A 14,717-nucleotide genomic window follows, 5' to 3' on the forward strand; every position below is an offset into this window, starting at 1 on the left:
TATATAAAGGAAGGAAGGGAGCGAAGGAGAAAGGGAAAGAAGGAAAGAAGAAAGAAAAGGAAGGAAGGGAGGAGAAAAGAGGGAAAGAAGGAAGGAAGATCTTAATTTGTTTTTCATTAAATTCAATGTAAGTTTGACTCCTGGCAATTTCCTAAGGTTTGATAGAATACTTTAAAGATCAATGACCAGTCATCCTGCCAGTCCAGAGGAGCGGTCTTACGTTGCATATCTGATTGAAATTTCTAGTATTCATCTTTTTCATTACTACCATCTAAATCTTTGTTTCTCCTCACAAAAACCTGTTAACCTTATAAATGTTTCATTAACAAAGAACAAAATACTACATAATATACCTTTCCCTGGTCAAAAAGACAATTATATTGAAAGATTCATTAGTCAAGAACGAAAACAATAGAATTAGGTGAGACTGTGAAACAATGTAATTTAGGATTTTTCCTCCAGCCTGAAACTATCTCAACTTAGAGGAGAAAGAATAAAGTTTTTTTTTCAATATTAATTAAATGATTTTAGTTGGATAAGATCACATATAGTAGCAAGAACACAAGTGGGGAGATACGTGTGTGTACACATACATACATATATATCCTACACATAAGATATAAATGTTTATATGTATAGATATTATATGTATATAAACACATGTATGTAAATATGCATCTATATATATACAGACTATCTATAAATATGTATGTGTTTATACACACACACACACATATACATTTGTATTATCCTAACTTTAATAATTTAAGAATGATGGGGGTGTGGGTGTGTGTGTGTGTATGTATAATTTTACTTTTGGTTAAGAGGTGCCTGTTTCTTTTGCTGAGCAATGTAAGATCAATGAATATACCTTTCTCCTCCCACTCACAACAAGAGAAAAAAGCTAAAAATTCCTAACATGTCTCATTAATGATATTTTTTTTTGCTTTCTGTTCAAACTCTCTAAATCTAAAGCTCAGGAAGTAAAATGATGATTACTCTTTGTTATAGACCTATTTATGAGCTATAACTAAAAGTAGATAAGATCTAAGTACTAAGTACTGAACTTACACATTTCCTGTATATGTCTGTTCATAATTATCATTGGTACAATTTTAGTCAGGAATAAATCTTGAATTGGATTGAAAGAAATGTATTTCTCTCTCTCTTTCTCACACACACACACACACACACACACACATTCTTACATGTGAGTGGAGTGACACAATGATTGAGCATTGTCAAGATCAAGCATCTAAAAGTGGACCTTGAAAATGGCTATTAAGCCTGTGACGTCAGAGAGAGCAGGAAAGCAAGATGGTGAAATCATCTGGGTTGACTTTTGGTCTCAATTTAGTAAAGGAGGAAGAGAACTAGCTGCACCTGGCCCCTAAGGCCTTGAGGTACTCTACTATATGCTAGTGATGGGCCATGCAACATCCCTCTCTGTTTGGACCCTTTGACCCTTCCCTCTCACCTCCTGTCTCGCTTTTCCTCAAATTCTCACATCCATCCGGTAGTACGACCCTGACTCCTGCTTTCTTCTGCTGCTTCCTCTGGATCATGTTCCAGACTCTGGCCCAATAACCTGACCTTGACTTCTGATGGGGTCCTTTGCTTGGCACTGTCTCTTCCATGTTCCTGCTGTTGCTGTAATACTAATTTAGCCCCTAAAGAGCTGTTCAGATGGAAGGACCAGCAGTGTCCTTTCCCCAACAAACATTCTTGACAATGTGTATGTTAACTTCCTAAAAGCTTTTCCTTTCCATAAATGAAGTAAGATGGTTGTTTTCTGCAAGCATATTTATTGCTGTGAAACAAGAATCATGGAGCAGTACTTGTGAATTAACATCCCATGATTTTACAGGCTCCCTCTACACTGCATCCACCTTCTAACTCATCGCAACCTTCACCTGCTCTCAGTCTTGCAGGACTAGGAGACATTTACAGAAAGAAAGACATGAAGAAGCAAGGTTCTCAAGATTCAGTTCTCAGCAGCCCAATTAGTCCTACCCTGTGCTGATCTTTGACTTACTTTGAACTCCTCAACTAAACCGTACAACATTCACGCATAAGCTCAAATGTTACCTTCTACTCACTCTCCAATTGTTTCACATCTTTTATGTTCCAAACTATATTGAGCCTATGAAGCATATCTAGGAACATAGCTCTTATGACAATTCTCTGCACACAGCAGGGTCATAATAAATACTAGATGAGAAGAAAAGACTTTCAAAAAACATATTTTTAGTCTATATTTCTTGTGTTTGTATCAACTTACCTCCATGAATCGAGATATGGTCTGGATTGCCCAATTTGTCTCATTAAAAGCCTCTCTCCAGGTGTATACTGGACCACTGGCTATCTGGACATCTTCTGGGTACTTAGCTAAAAATGCTGCCATGTCTGAAGTTGTCCAGTTTAAGTCATTCAAGTGCTGTCCCCAGAGATTGCCGCTGATTTTATTATCCAACAGAGTCTGGCATTCCAAAAGAAAGTGCAATTAGTATAACTAAGTCTAGACTAATGAATAACCCACCAAAGAAAAAAGAAGGGGATGTTTTTCATTACTAGGCCAAGGTGAAAATAACGATGTTATTAAAAATGCAAGTAGAATAATAGTAAACTTACCAAGTTTTTTTAATTGATGTTACTCAGATATTTCTAAGTACTACCTACCTAATAATAATAATAGATATTTATAAAACACTGTAACAATCACAAAATGCTTTCCCCTACTAGATTATATGCTCTGTAAGGGCAGTGACCTCTTAAACTTTGCATCTCTCAGAAAACCTAGGATAGTACTCTGTATACAGTAGGTGCTGAGTAAAGGTTTATTGAATTTGAAGTACTCACAGGTAACATTAGGAGTCCAGAAGTGAATTAAGATTAGTCTTGTAGAGGCCCATCCATAAATCAAAGGTAAATTCAATTTTTGAGAATTTATCTTATCAAAAACAAACCACAAAATCTTTCACACTAATGGGTGATTACTTAAGACAAGGATCAATCATAGCATTGTTTCCACAAACCTAGAATGCCTTCCTTTAACTCCATTCCTCACTTATTGGATTCTCAAATGGACCACGTTAGAAGGAAAAAGCCAATCAGCTAGGTGTCCCTGTTGTCCCCCAAGCCCAGAACATTTTCCCTTCTCAGCTCTGCTTACTGACTTCCTTGGCTTCCTTTACATTTCAACTAAAAATCTATCTTTTACTAGAAGCCTCCCCCAGTTCCTCTTAATTCTAATGCCTTCCTTCTATTAATTATTTCATATTTATCCTGTTTAAAGTTCGCTTTGTATATTTTTGTTTGCATGCAGTCTCCCCCGCTAGATTGTAAGCTCCTTGAAGGCAAGAACTGTCTTTTTGCCTCTTTTGAATCCCCAGCCCTTAGCACAGCACCTGGCACACAGTAGGTGCTTGATACATGTTTATTAACTGATTGATTGTACTAAGATTTGCATGATGTTGGGGAATCCATACTTGCTCCAACTAAGGCCTGCATTGGATCTTGCCAACTAATCAAGAAAAGGACTCAAATTTATATAAAAGAGGCGACTTGCTGCCCTGATCATTATTTAAAATAACGTGTAACCCAGTAAATCACTGGCATGGAGCTATAAGGCTCAGATCTTAGGGAATCTTGAATTCTGAACTTTTGAGGAATAGACCTGAGAAGGGGTTTGGAAACAGACCCTCCATGAACAATGCATAGGATGGGGGAGGCTTTCAGAATCAGAGATCTGTATCCATAAGGAACATCAGAGGGCATCTTTATTTCACAGATAAGGAAACTAAGGCCCAGGCCGCCTCAGGCCTGACTTACCAAACGTCATCACAAAAGCGTTCTCTCTGCTCTACCTCACTTCCCTCTTTAAAGTTCTCATTTCTATAATACAATTACTTCAATAAAGACAGCCATGATAATGATAGCTCACATTTCTATGATGCTTTACGTTTTGCAAAGTACAACAGGAAAGAGATAGCACAAACATTATCATCTCCATTTTACAGATGGGAAAATGGTAGCTTCAGTGAAGGCAGAACTGTATATACTCGGAAGGTAAGGCAGACATGAACCAGCGAGAATAATACTTCTTTCTTTTTCATTCTGAATTTAACCAACACCAAATATGATGCCCATTTCCACATACAAAGTACAACAGAAAAAGATGATAGTTTAAATCAACATTATAAACAGCTTGCTTTTCTTTTTAAGTATATAATAAAGTCAATATGTTATTTTCAAAGCTGTCATATTTGTCTGTTTATAACTGACCTTTATTCCATTCTCTTTTATACATTGTAAAAAAAAAACTTCAATGATTCTCTTTTCTTGCTTTTTAAAAATTTTAGTAACCTCATTGCTAGTTCTACTCTGCCTCCCGTCAAGTTGAAAAAAAGAAAAATAATACCTTTGTATTAGATGTGCATAGTCAAGCAAAATAAATCTCTATATTGCCCCTGTTCAAAATGTAGGTCTTTTTCTATACCTTGAGTTTTGTAAACTTTAAAGCACACACAAATATGACTTGTAATTGTTCTCCTTATTACTTACATACCAGTTTTTTTTAAGGGGTAGGTAAACTTGACCCACAGTCCCTGCCCTACTTTGAAAGAACCCAGTGTCCAGAAAATTATCACCAACTCTAATAACTGAGACCACTGCCCCCACCAGATGGCAGGTTTGTTTAAGTTTCTGAGGGAGAAACTAGAAAGAAAAAAAAATTTAAAAATGTATTGAGGAGGGAAGGAAAGTTAGTCCTGGGAAAAAGGACCTTATAAAAACTAAGTGATTAAAACATTAGGGCTGAGTGTTAAATAGCACAAAGCCAAGAAGAACGGTTGTTAAAGGAATGGCAGTTCCTATAGGGTCACATAAGATCTATCAGGAAAAGACTAGATCTACTACAATTTGGGGTTCAGCACTGAAAGTGCTAAATCAGTGTAAAGGCACCACACCTAGATGGGTGTGTATGGAGCAGGGAGATGTTAGGGCACAGAGATGGAGCATGAAGGAGAGGTCAAGGTCTACGCTAAAGCAAACTAGCCACTACCTTCAACTTAACAGTCTTAGAGAGTTTAACCTTAACTTAAGGTTAACCTAAGAGTGACTTAACCTCTCAATGCCTGGAACCCTGGAAGGTTAAGGGACTTGCCCAGGGAGGGGACGTACAAACAGTTTAAGTCCAAGTTCCAGGCATGAATTTAATTCAAGTCTTCCTAACTCTCTGGGGCAGGGGTAGCTCTAGCTCTCTCCCTCTCTCTCTCTCTCTCTCTCCAAAGTGAGACACAAACAGTGTGGCATAATGTACACAGAACCAGGCCTCAGACAGGAAGACCTAAGTCAAATCCTACCTCTGACACATACAAGCTGGGGACTATGGGCAAACGTACAAACATATTCACATATATGTGTCTCTGTGCGTGTAGAAGGAACTACGATGCTAGCTGACTGACTAACAAGGACATCTGTGTTTGCTGGCCTAACCGATGCTGAACCCGATTGCCTGTAGCCAAGAGAGTTCTATCCTGTCTAACCCTGGATTCTCATCAAACTTCTTCTGCTCCAATGACCTGTGCTGACTCCCTTAACTTGACCTGTGCCATGGTGCCACTGTATCATATAAGTCTATCCTACCCTCCCTAATAATACCTATGTACCCACTCAGTAAAAAGATTTATCTAACCCACCTAAGTTCCCTTTGGAAAATATTTCTTTGAATATGAAAAATCACCTCTCCTTGTTTATTATAAGACTCATTAACACTTGGTCAAACCCCTTCTAAATTTACCAAGGAGATAAACTTACAATGGAAGGGTGATTTCTCACATTACAGAAGGAGTCCTCCCTCTACAAAACAATTCATCTAAACATTAGTTTCCCTAATGCACTTAAAGATTTGATTACTTGACAGAGAGAAGGAACAGAGTGTTAGGCGCCACTGTCAATTGACATTCAATCAGAAATAAAGCTGAAGTGGCTCTGAAATAACAATGCCAGGCAATTGAAAAATAGAGATCGATGCATAAAAATGTGCTTCACATGCAACTTCTCAAAACACACACTTAGTGGTGTTAAAGAGAGGCATACCTGTAAGAGTAAATAATAAAAAATCCTAATAATTCACATTTTTGTAGTACTTTAATGCTCACAAGGTGATTTTCTCACAATAACCTTGTGAGGTGGGTAATGAAATTATTATTTTCCCCATTTTACAAGTGAAAAACTGAGTCTTAGAGGTCAAAGTTGCACAGAAAGTGTCAGAGCCACTTTTGACTGACTGCAAGTTCCATGCTCTTTCCACTGTGTCAGGACGCTGATCAATAACTGAAACAGAAACCAGACTGCCCTCAGACAGGCTACATCTACTGGGCCAAATATCCTACAAGGCTAGGTGTAGCAACAACAAAAAACCTGGCTGAAGAGGAAGGAAGATGGGTTAACATCTAGCAACAAGTCTCCTAGATAGCATTTCACAGCACAGAGCATAATAATAACAGAATAACAATAACTAGCATTTGTATGGCACTTTAAGGTTTACAAACTGCTGTACAAAGATTTAAAACCACATTTATGGGTAGCATGATAGAGCTCAGTTTCCCCCTTCCGGGCCACTTGATGCCCTGCCCTGAGCTTAGAGTGTTTTAATAGCCACGAGTAGTCTCTGTGGGCGAAGGGCTGGCTTTGCTGCCTAGAGTGAATGGGAATTTGAAGAGGTACCTCTGGGTCTGCAGGGACACCTCTCAGGGAAAGAAGGAATTATTTTCAAGACTAACACAGCTGTTTGGAGACATTGAGCCTGCAGCACCTGGGACCTTCCATCCTATAACTACTCTAAGTCAAAAGATGTTCCTCTGTACCAGGTGGGCATCAGCAAGAAGGAAGCAGAATGACAGTGTACCAGAGGCAGAGTGAATACCAGGGAAGGCAGAATTGGTCATGAAAGGACAAAAGAGGATTCTAAGATTATAGACGTAGAGCTGGAAGGCTGTCTAAGCAGAATCCAGAAAAAGGATAGGTAATATGGATAGGGTCCTAGACTTGGGAGTCAAAAAGCCCTGGCTTTATACCAGCCTCAGGCTCTTACTAGTTTTGTGCCTCAGTCTCCTCACCTGTAAAACAGAAATAATAGCACCTACTCCACAAGGTTGTGAGGTTCAAATGATATCATGCATACAAAGGGCTTTGCAAACCTTAAAGTGCAATATAAATATATTATTCTTATTAATTATTATCATGATTAAAACTCTGGCTACAGGCAATCAGATGATTCTGTGTTACATGATAGCATAAGCAGAGTGGGCAAGAGCCAATGTCAGACAAGAGAAAAGAAATAGGGAGGAAGAGAAGACTACAAATGGCCTGTAGTAACATCCAGAGCTCCAATATTAATGATAGTAATGACAATAACAATGTATACATCCATGTAGTTTCAGGTTACAAAGCACTTTGCATATATTCCCTCATTTTATCTTCACAAACACTCTAAGAAATAGTTCAACTATTTCTACCCCTATTTTTCAGATGAGAACACTGAAGTTCAGAGAGATTAGGCAAAATTTGAATCCAAGGTCTACAGATCCATAGGCTCACAGACTGGAAGCTGGAAAAGTCCTCAGTGATCTTTCTTTGAGCTTTCTCTAAGTATCATCATTGTGGAGAGGGTGGTGGACCTTTCAGGAAACCCAAGTTCAAATCCTCAGATGCTTACCATCTATGCGATCCTGGGAAAGTCTCTTAAAATCTCTCCTTTCTCATCTTTCCTTTCCTCATCTGTAAAACTGGGATAATAACAGTACCTATTCCACTAGAGTGTTGTGAAGATTAAGTGAGCTAATAGCACTTTGCAAACCTTAAAGCACTAAATAAATGCTAGACATTATGTATAAGACTGGGGTGGAGGCACTAGGAATAGGAGCCCTAACCTGACAATCTCAAACTATGCAGGAATGTCGGAGGTGTTCATGTCTCCATCCTGATTCTTCCCTTCAAACAGTAACCATTTAAAGGGAAGAGAGGACTCACAGAATTGTATTCTGCCTATTGGTGGAAACAGAGAAGACAGAAATAGCTCTCACCCATTTTGTCGAGAGAAAACAGTGGCTAATGATGCTCTGACACAGGGCATGTCAGAGGATAATGTGATTAAACAGCACTCCACTAAAATTGAGGGAGACATTCAGTACTTACAAAGCTGCCACAATTTTAAATTCAATTGTCTCTAAACATTTATCCTTTTCACAATGCATGAAAACAGAGTTATAGATGCTATTATCCACATACTGCCCAAGGCCCTCTTGACTTTCCCTGTGCCTCAGGAGAGGATTTTAAAATGGCTCCTATATAAAGAGTGTGTTTTATGTATATTTTCCATTTTTTCTACTTTCGTATATCCAGGCGCTCCTGAAGTATGCGGAAGCTAAACAAATAACCTCTAAATCATCCACTGAAATCATTAGTCAGTATGGGACAAGAAATAAGGACCACACCTTTATGAAAGTCCATTCCGTACCCTAACCACCAATCCATATTGCCTCTTCTATAGATATATCCTTATCTATCTATACAAGAAATGCTGGGGCTGTACAGGCAATACATCATTGCCTCCAGGGCCAGGGCTTCTCTATCTGCTGATGGTCAACAGCCCTGCTGTTTGAGAAAAGCCCAGTACTGCAGTGTTGTTGATGAAATTCAAGATAAGAACTTGTTTGGATCACTTCTGGGAATTGTGCCTCACTCAGCTTTGGCAAATACAAAGTTAGTTAAGTGTAGGGGCAGGGGACTCACCCGGATGAGATCCATTTCCTGGCTATTTTCCATGAATGTCCAGATTTTGGGGCTGATCTCTTCCCACATCCCTTTCAGGTCATGGAATACACCCAGGTTCTGAAAGGTTCTATTCACCTAGGGCAGGGAGGGATGAGAAGAGAAGAGCAACAGAGAGAGAGAGAGAGAGAGTCATCACATGAACTGCACAAACATTTCACATCCAAACTGTGCTCAGCTACAATGGATCTTGACCAAAGTTATGCTACAATTCCAGGAGAAGCCCAGTCCTGCTAATGAAGGGACATATTGCTGATCATGAGAATAATTTGGTACTACTAATGGAAGGAGAAAGTGGGGTGGGGGGAGAGGAGGAAACCTATCTAGAAAAAGGAACAAAATACCACCAAACAATTCATTGCTATGCTCAAGATCTGCTTTGGGTAGACAAACTTACCAAAACTTAAGAGATCAAATGAGATAATATATGAAAAGCAATTTGCTAACTTTAATATATATATAAATGTTGGCTATAGGTAGGTGGAGGGTTTGTTCTAAAGCCAAAAAGCTCTACTGCCCCACAGATATGAAGGAGGAAATGGTAACATAGTCAGGCTCAGCCACCTCTGAAAGACACTATTCTCCAAGGAGCCTCAGGGAAGACCCAGTGATCTTTATAGAAACCTCTCAGAGTAGAGAAGCCTTTTAAGGCAACAATTCTTACAAAAATGGAGTAGGAAGGTATATGGCTTTATCTCCACTCCCTAGATGGGATCACTTTACTGAAGGCCACTTAGTGAGTTGTTATTCTAAATTAATTTAGGGCAATCAAATGATCATGAACCATAGGTTGGAAGCTAGAAGGGACCACAGAGGAGTGACGGAGGGGTTAAATATCTTGTCCAAAGGTAACACAAGTAGGAAACAGCAGAGTCAGGATTTCAACTAGGTCCTACAATTCTAAAACCAAATCACTTTCCATTATAGCATGATGCCTCTCAATACTAGCATATATCTATAAATATGCATTTATTCACTAGCATAAAGCCAGTAACGACACTAATATTTTTGGGACACTCTGTATAATAAAAGCAACATCAATGAGGATAAAGAGGAAGATGATGGTGGTGATGAGACAACAACCCTTGAAGCAGATAGGGTTTTTTGTTGTCATTTTTGTTTGTTTGTTTGTTTGTTTTTGGTCAAGACCTGTGATTTGATCAGTTTAGGACTTCAAGTAGGGCACAGCCTTGATCAAAACAGATCAGCAGCTTTTCTCCAACTTAAAGAGTTTCAGAGAGTTGTATAGCAGCATTGAGAAGTTAAATGACCTGCTCAAGGTGACACATTCAGCATGTGGGCAGATGCGGAACTTGAACTCAGGTCTCCTGACTCTAAGTTTAGTCATTTTCAGTTGTGTCCAACTCACTGACCCCATTTGGGGTTTTCTTGGCAAAGATACTATAGTGGTTTGCCATTTCCTTCTCCAGCTCATTTTAGAGATGAGGAAGCTGGGACAAACAGGGTTAAGTGATTTGCCCAGAGTCACATAGCTACTAAATGTCTGAGGCCAGATTTGAACTTGAGAAGATGAGTTTTCCTGACTCCAGGCCCAGGGCTCTGTACACTATGGTGCCACCTAACTGCCTATCCTGGCTCTAAGGCCAGCTCTTAATCCATTACATCATGCTATTTCTCCCCAACTCATCCATTTTACAGGTAAGGAAACTGAGACTCAGAGGGGAAGTAATTTACCAACAAGCACACAGCTGGCATGTGCCAGAGCTAGGACTGAAACTCCTCACTCCAAGTTCAGTATTCTTTCCAATACACTAAAATCTTAAGACATAGCTCATTCAAACAGGCTATAGGGCAGAATGCAACCTAGACCATCTATGGGTTAAATGACACCAAGATTGTCCATTAACAGTAGAATCACATACATACATGTACACACACATGCATATATAGACACAACCTTTAGCTTGGTATAAGCCATAAATCAGAAGAAGAAATACACTAACTTTCAGAAAAAGGACATCACAAAGTTATTCTTTTTAAATAAGGCACAGAAGCATTTGGTGGATTTTTTTTAAATTATACACAAATTAAAGCATATTCATATATTAGAATCCAGTCTAAATATCATCTGACTTTCTGAATTGACACAAACATCATCATTAGTCTGTGAAAAGTTCAGAACTACTTTTGAAATCAAGTATGCCACACTCCATCCCTTTCTTAGCACATTTCTAGATGAAAGCAGAGGATTTAAAGCTGGAAGGGACCTTAGAGACGATGTAACCCAATTCCATCAATGTGCAGATGAGGAAACTAAGGTCCCCAAAGTGACTTCTTTTACCTCAAAGAGATGGCAAATGACAAGTACCCAATTTGAACCCAATTTTCTGGGTCCAAATGCAGTGTGCTTTATACTAGAACACAGACTCTTTTTTTTTTTTGTTTCCTGATTTATGGTAATTATATTCCTCATCATCATAGGATTTGGGGAATTCTTAAATATAGAAATCAGTCAGAAGCCTCTATCTACTACTTACCTCAGACATAACTGTTCTTGTGGCTGGGGTGTCAGGAGTGTACAGGATCTTTCCAACAAGCAGAGGCTTTAGAGCCTTCCAGATAATTCTGGAAAGAGGACTAGATTCCAAATTCTTCATCAAATCATTGCAATAAGGAGCTTTGAGAGAAGATGAGGATCCAGTCAACATAGATACACAAAAAAAAAAATACTTCTGCCTCATTATAAATGACAAAGATTGACACGTGTCTTATACAAGTGTATACACTTAAAATACGGGAAAATGTGAAGGTTTAAAACTTTTTTTAAACTGTTCACAAGCTCAAAACAATTCTATACTTACACTGTCCTTTTGATGTTTACATTGTTGCCACTAAAATGGAAGAGGCCTACCTGTGGGCTAAATCTGACCTGGAACACTTAAGCTAACCCAAAACTTCTGTGTCTGAAGAGAGACCCACTGAATTGTCTCCCTAATCTTTTCACATCGCACATGTAAAGATTTCTAACAATATTCAATACACAAGAATCCAAACTGCAAGAGCTGAGGGAATTATTTATTCGCTGTACAAAGGAATTCCTCAATTTACCAAAAGAAAAAAAAAATCATTTAAATAGTGAACTTTCTTCCTATACCAAATGACATAATTCACAAAAATTATGTTTACACACAGCTTTCAAGACCCCCTATCTTATTGATTACCCTAACCAAACTTTATATTGTCATATAAAGTGGAATACATCTAGAGTAGTCATGAAGACTAAGGAAGAGGTAAGGGTGCTATCTCATAAACCTCCCATAAAACAAAAACTTCAGCACTGTGAAGCAACCTGCAGATGTCCAAGCCATTGGTGTTTCACTTTAGAAAAAAAAAATCTTACATTACATCAGACCACAAAAAGTTATCTGACCACGGACAAAATACAAACTTGTGGTTGGGAAACGGAAAAACGAACAACTGCAACATGTTGTCAATGAAAAAAGTATACCACTGTCTAAAATGGTAACATTGGCTCCACACTGTTTCACTAAACAAAACGTGTACACCCATAGCAAACCACCAAGACGTGGCTAATGGATATGAAGTTCCAGGAGTGTTTAACAATTCCTTGTCAGTGAAGAACCAAAAATGAATGGTGAATCATTCTGTCTTATCAGAGAACACACACTCAGTCTTTGACCATCAAGATGTATTTCACAAGTTCTGGTAGAATAACTTGTCCTTGATGGGAATAACAGCCACTGACAACAATCACCTTCCACCCCCACCTTGCGCCTCAGAAAAGAGAGGATTCAGCCTCTTCATGATGACTGCGTGAGGAGATTGACTCAAGGAAAGAAAAGAGTACATGACTGGGCTTGAGTCCCAGGTACTTACTTGTAGAATTATCATAGAAGTTCATCACCTCCTCTTCGGTGTTATTTCCTCCAAATAGGGCTTTGTAGTTGTTGTCTTCATACCAATTAAGGGATTTGATCTTCAGTCCTCCACCTTCAGGGTGGCCACAGATGATTCGGGACACCGCCTGGTAGATCTGACTGGAGGAACTGCTACTGTTCACGTTGGTCAGAAACATCACCTCTCGTCTCATGTCCCTCCAGCTCTTCATGCTAGATAACTGTAATAGGCAATGAGAGGAGAAGGGATGGATAGGGAAGGCAACAAAAGGGTGAAAGGAAAAAAGAATCAGAGAAAAAAAGAAGTCTTATTTCTCTGTTGGGACATACAAAAACTTTTCACTTCAAAACCTATGTTCCAGAAATACACTGGCTGGCTGTAACTAATAACTTTTTAGGTTCATGGTTGGTTTGGAGAATCTGCCCCAAATATTCACATGAACTATTTGTGCCCAACCTGTGGTAGTGCATTCCAAGCTCATACTAGTCTTATCAGCCACAGTCAGACACACTCACTCCTATAACTTGACTCTAGCATAGTGACGTCATTTTGGTTCTCTTTGAGAACGAAGGACAACAACCATGGGTATCTCCTCTGATAATACAAACCACCATTTCTCCATGAATAGCAGAAGGTCTTAGAAAGTTGCTATGGCCAAAACAATTCATTACCCTAAGACTAGTGAAGTGATAAGACAAACTTAAATAGGATGGTCCTCAGACATACACTATTACCAGGATCTTCCACAAAGTCTTTATAAACTGGTAGGACAAGCTGACCAATGCCTGTATATTATTGGCATAACCTTAGAGGACATAAGGTCACCTCCAAGCCACAATGAAGCACCAATATAGAACTCCAGTGGAGCAAAAGACAGAGTAGGGAAAAGCAAAGACTACATATTTTTTAGACAAGACCTAAGACCTCATTGACCCAGAAAATTCCCTGTAGCCATGCAGATCAGTAACTGTTCTGTAATTTTAGTCTTAAAAAGTTGCCTAATCATTGACTAAGAAGTCAAGTGACTTGCCCAGGGGTCACACGGCCAGTATCCAGTGCTTGGTGACTCTGAGGTTGGTTCTCTATCCACCAGACCACGCTCCTTTTCCTGCTACATGTATTATGTGGGCTAAATTTTCATAATTGTCTAGTCCCTTTTCTCCTTGGGCCTATAACCAACTATACACCATATAATAACAACAAACATTATTAATCATTCTCTATGCAAAACATTGTTAAGACCTACAAAATTGACAGAAAACATGGTCTCTGCCCTCCATTTAAGGGATAAGATACTGGCACAGAAATGATGAGTGGATTAGGATGTAATAAAACATTATAATAGAATGATATGACATCTGGCAAGGAAGTTTGTTACCAATCAAGGGAATCAGGAAAGGTTTTATGCAGAGACAGCATTTAGGTTGGGTATTAAAGGATAGGTAGGAATTCAGCAAGGAAAGACAGGGGGAAGCTAAGTTAGAAATTATGCTAAGCAATTAGAATAATTTCCAAATCATTACAGGATAATATCATTTATCTTCCACTAGGACTATGAAGACTCAAAGTTCATGCTTTCCTTGAGAATAAGGGCCATTTTGATCCAATCTTCTATGAAACACCTATCACTTTAAATGCCAGGCAAACTGTAGCTACTCAATGAATATTAATTCATGCTAATGCCACTCTTAAATATATCCTTACTTGGCTATTTAGTTCCTAACTCTAGACATCATCTTATACTACAAATGTAGTTTGGCTCCTCGTGAAATTACTGGCCCAAGTGCCATTATGATTATTATTATTACTATTAAATATTTATATAGCATTTTGTATTTCCAAACATTTCACCATCATTAATAAATCACTATATTTCTCACAATTTCTTTACATTGATGCTGCCAATTTCTTCCCACTGAGAAAGAAAATCAGGTCAGAAAGAGAGTTGTTTTTAGCTGCAAAGCTCTATTAAAATAAGGATATCATTAAGATGTCAAATCACC

General features: G+C 38.6%; 1 protein-coding gene across 1 annotated transcript in view; it reads right to left on the reverse strand.

Annotated features, from left to right (window-relative positions):
- The window catches only part of ABCA1 (ATP binding cassette subfamily A member 1), a 161,060-nt gene that overhangs the window by 57,290 nt on the left and 89,053 nt on the right, over positions 1-14,717 (reverse strand). The window contains exons 9-12 of the mRNA XM_027859777.1: positions 12,694-12,934; positions 11,334-11,473; positions 8,797-8,913; positions 2,282-2,479 (exon numbers count right to left, since the gene is read on the reverse strand). Coding sequence (XP_027715578.1) covers positions 2,282-2,479; positions 8,797-8,913; positions 11,334-11,473; positions 12,694-12,934 — 696 coding nt within the window. The remainder of the gene's footprint in view (positions 1-2,281; positions 2,480-8,796; positions 8,914-11,333; positions 11,474-12,693; positions 12,935-14,717) is intronic.

Source organism: Vombatus ursinus, unplaced genomic scaffold (assembly GCF_900497805.2).
Source record: "Vombatus ursinus unplaced genomic scaffold, bare-nosed wombat genome assembly UNPS02014171.1, whole genome shotgun sequence".
NCBI lineage: Eukaryota > Metazoa > Chordata > Mammalia > Diprotodontia > Vombatidae > Vombatus > Vombatus ursinus.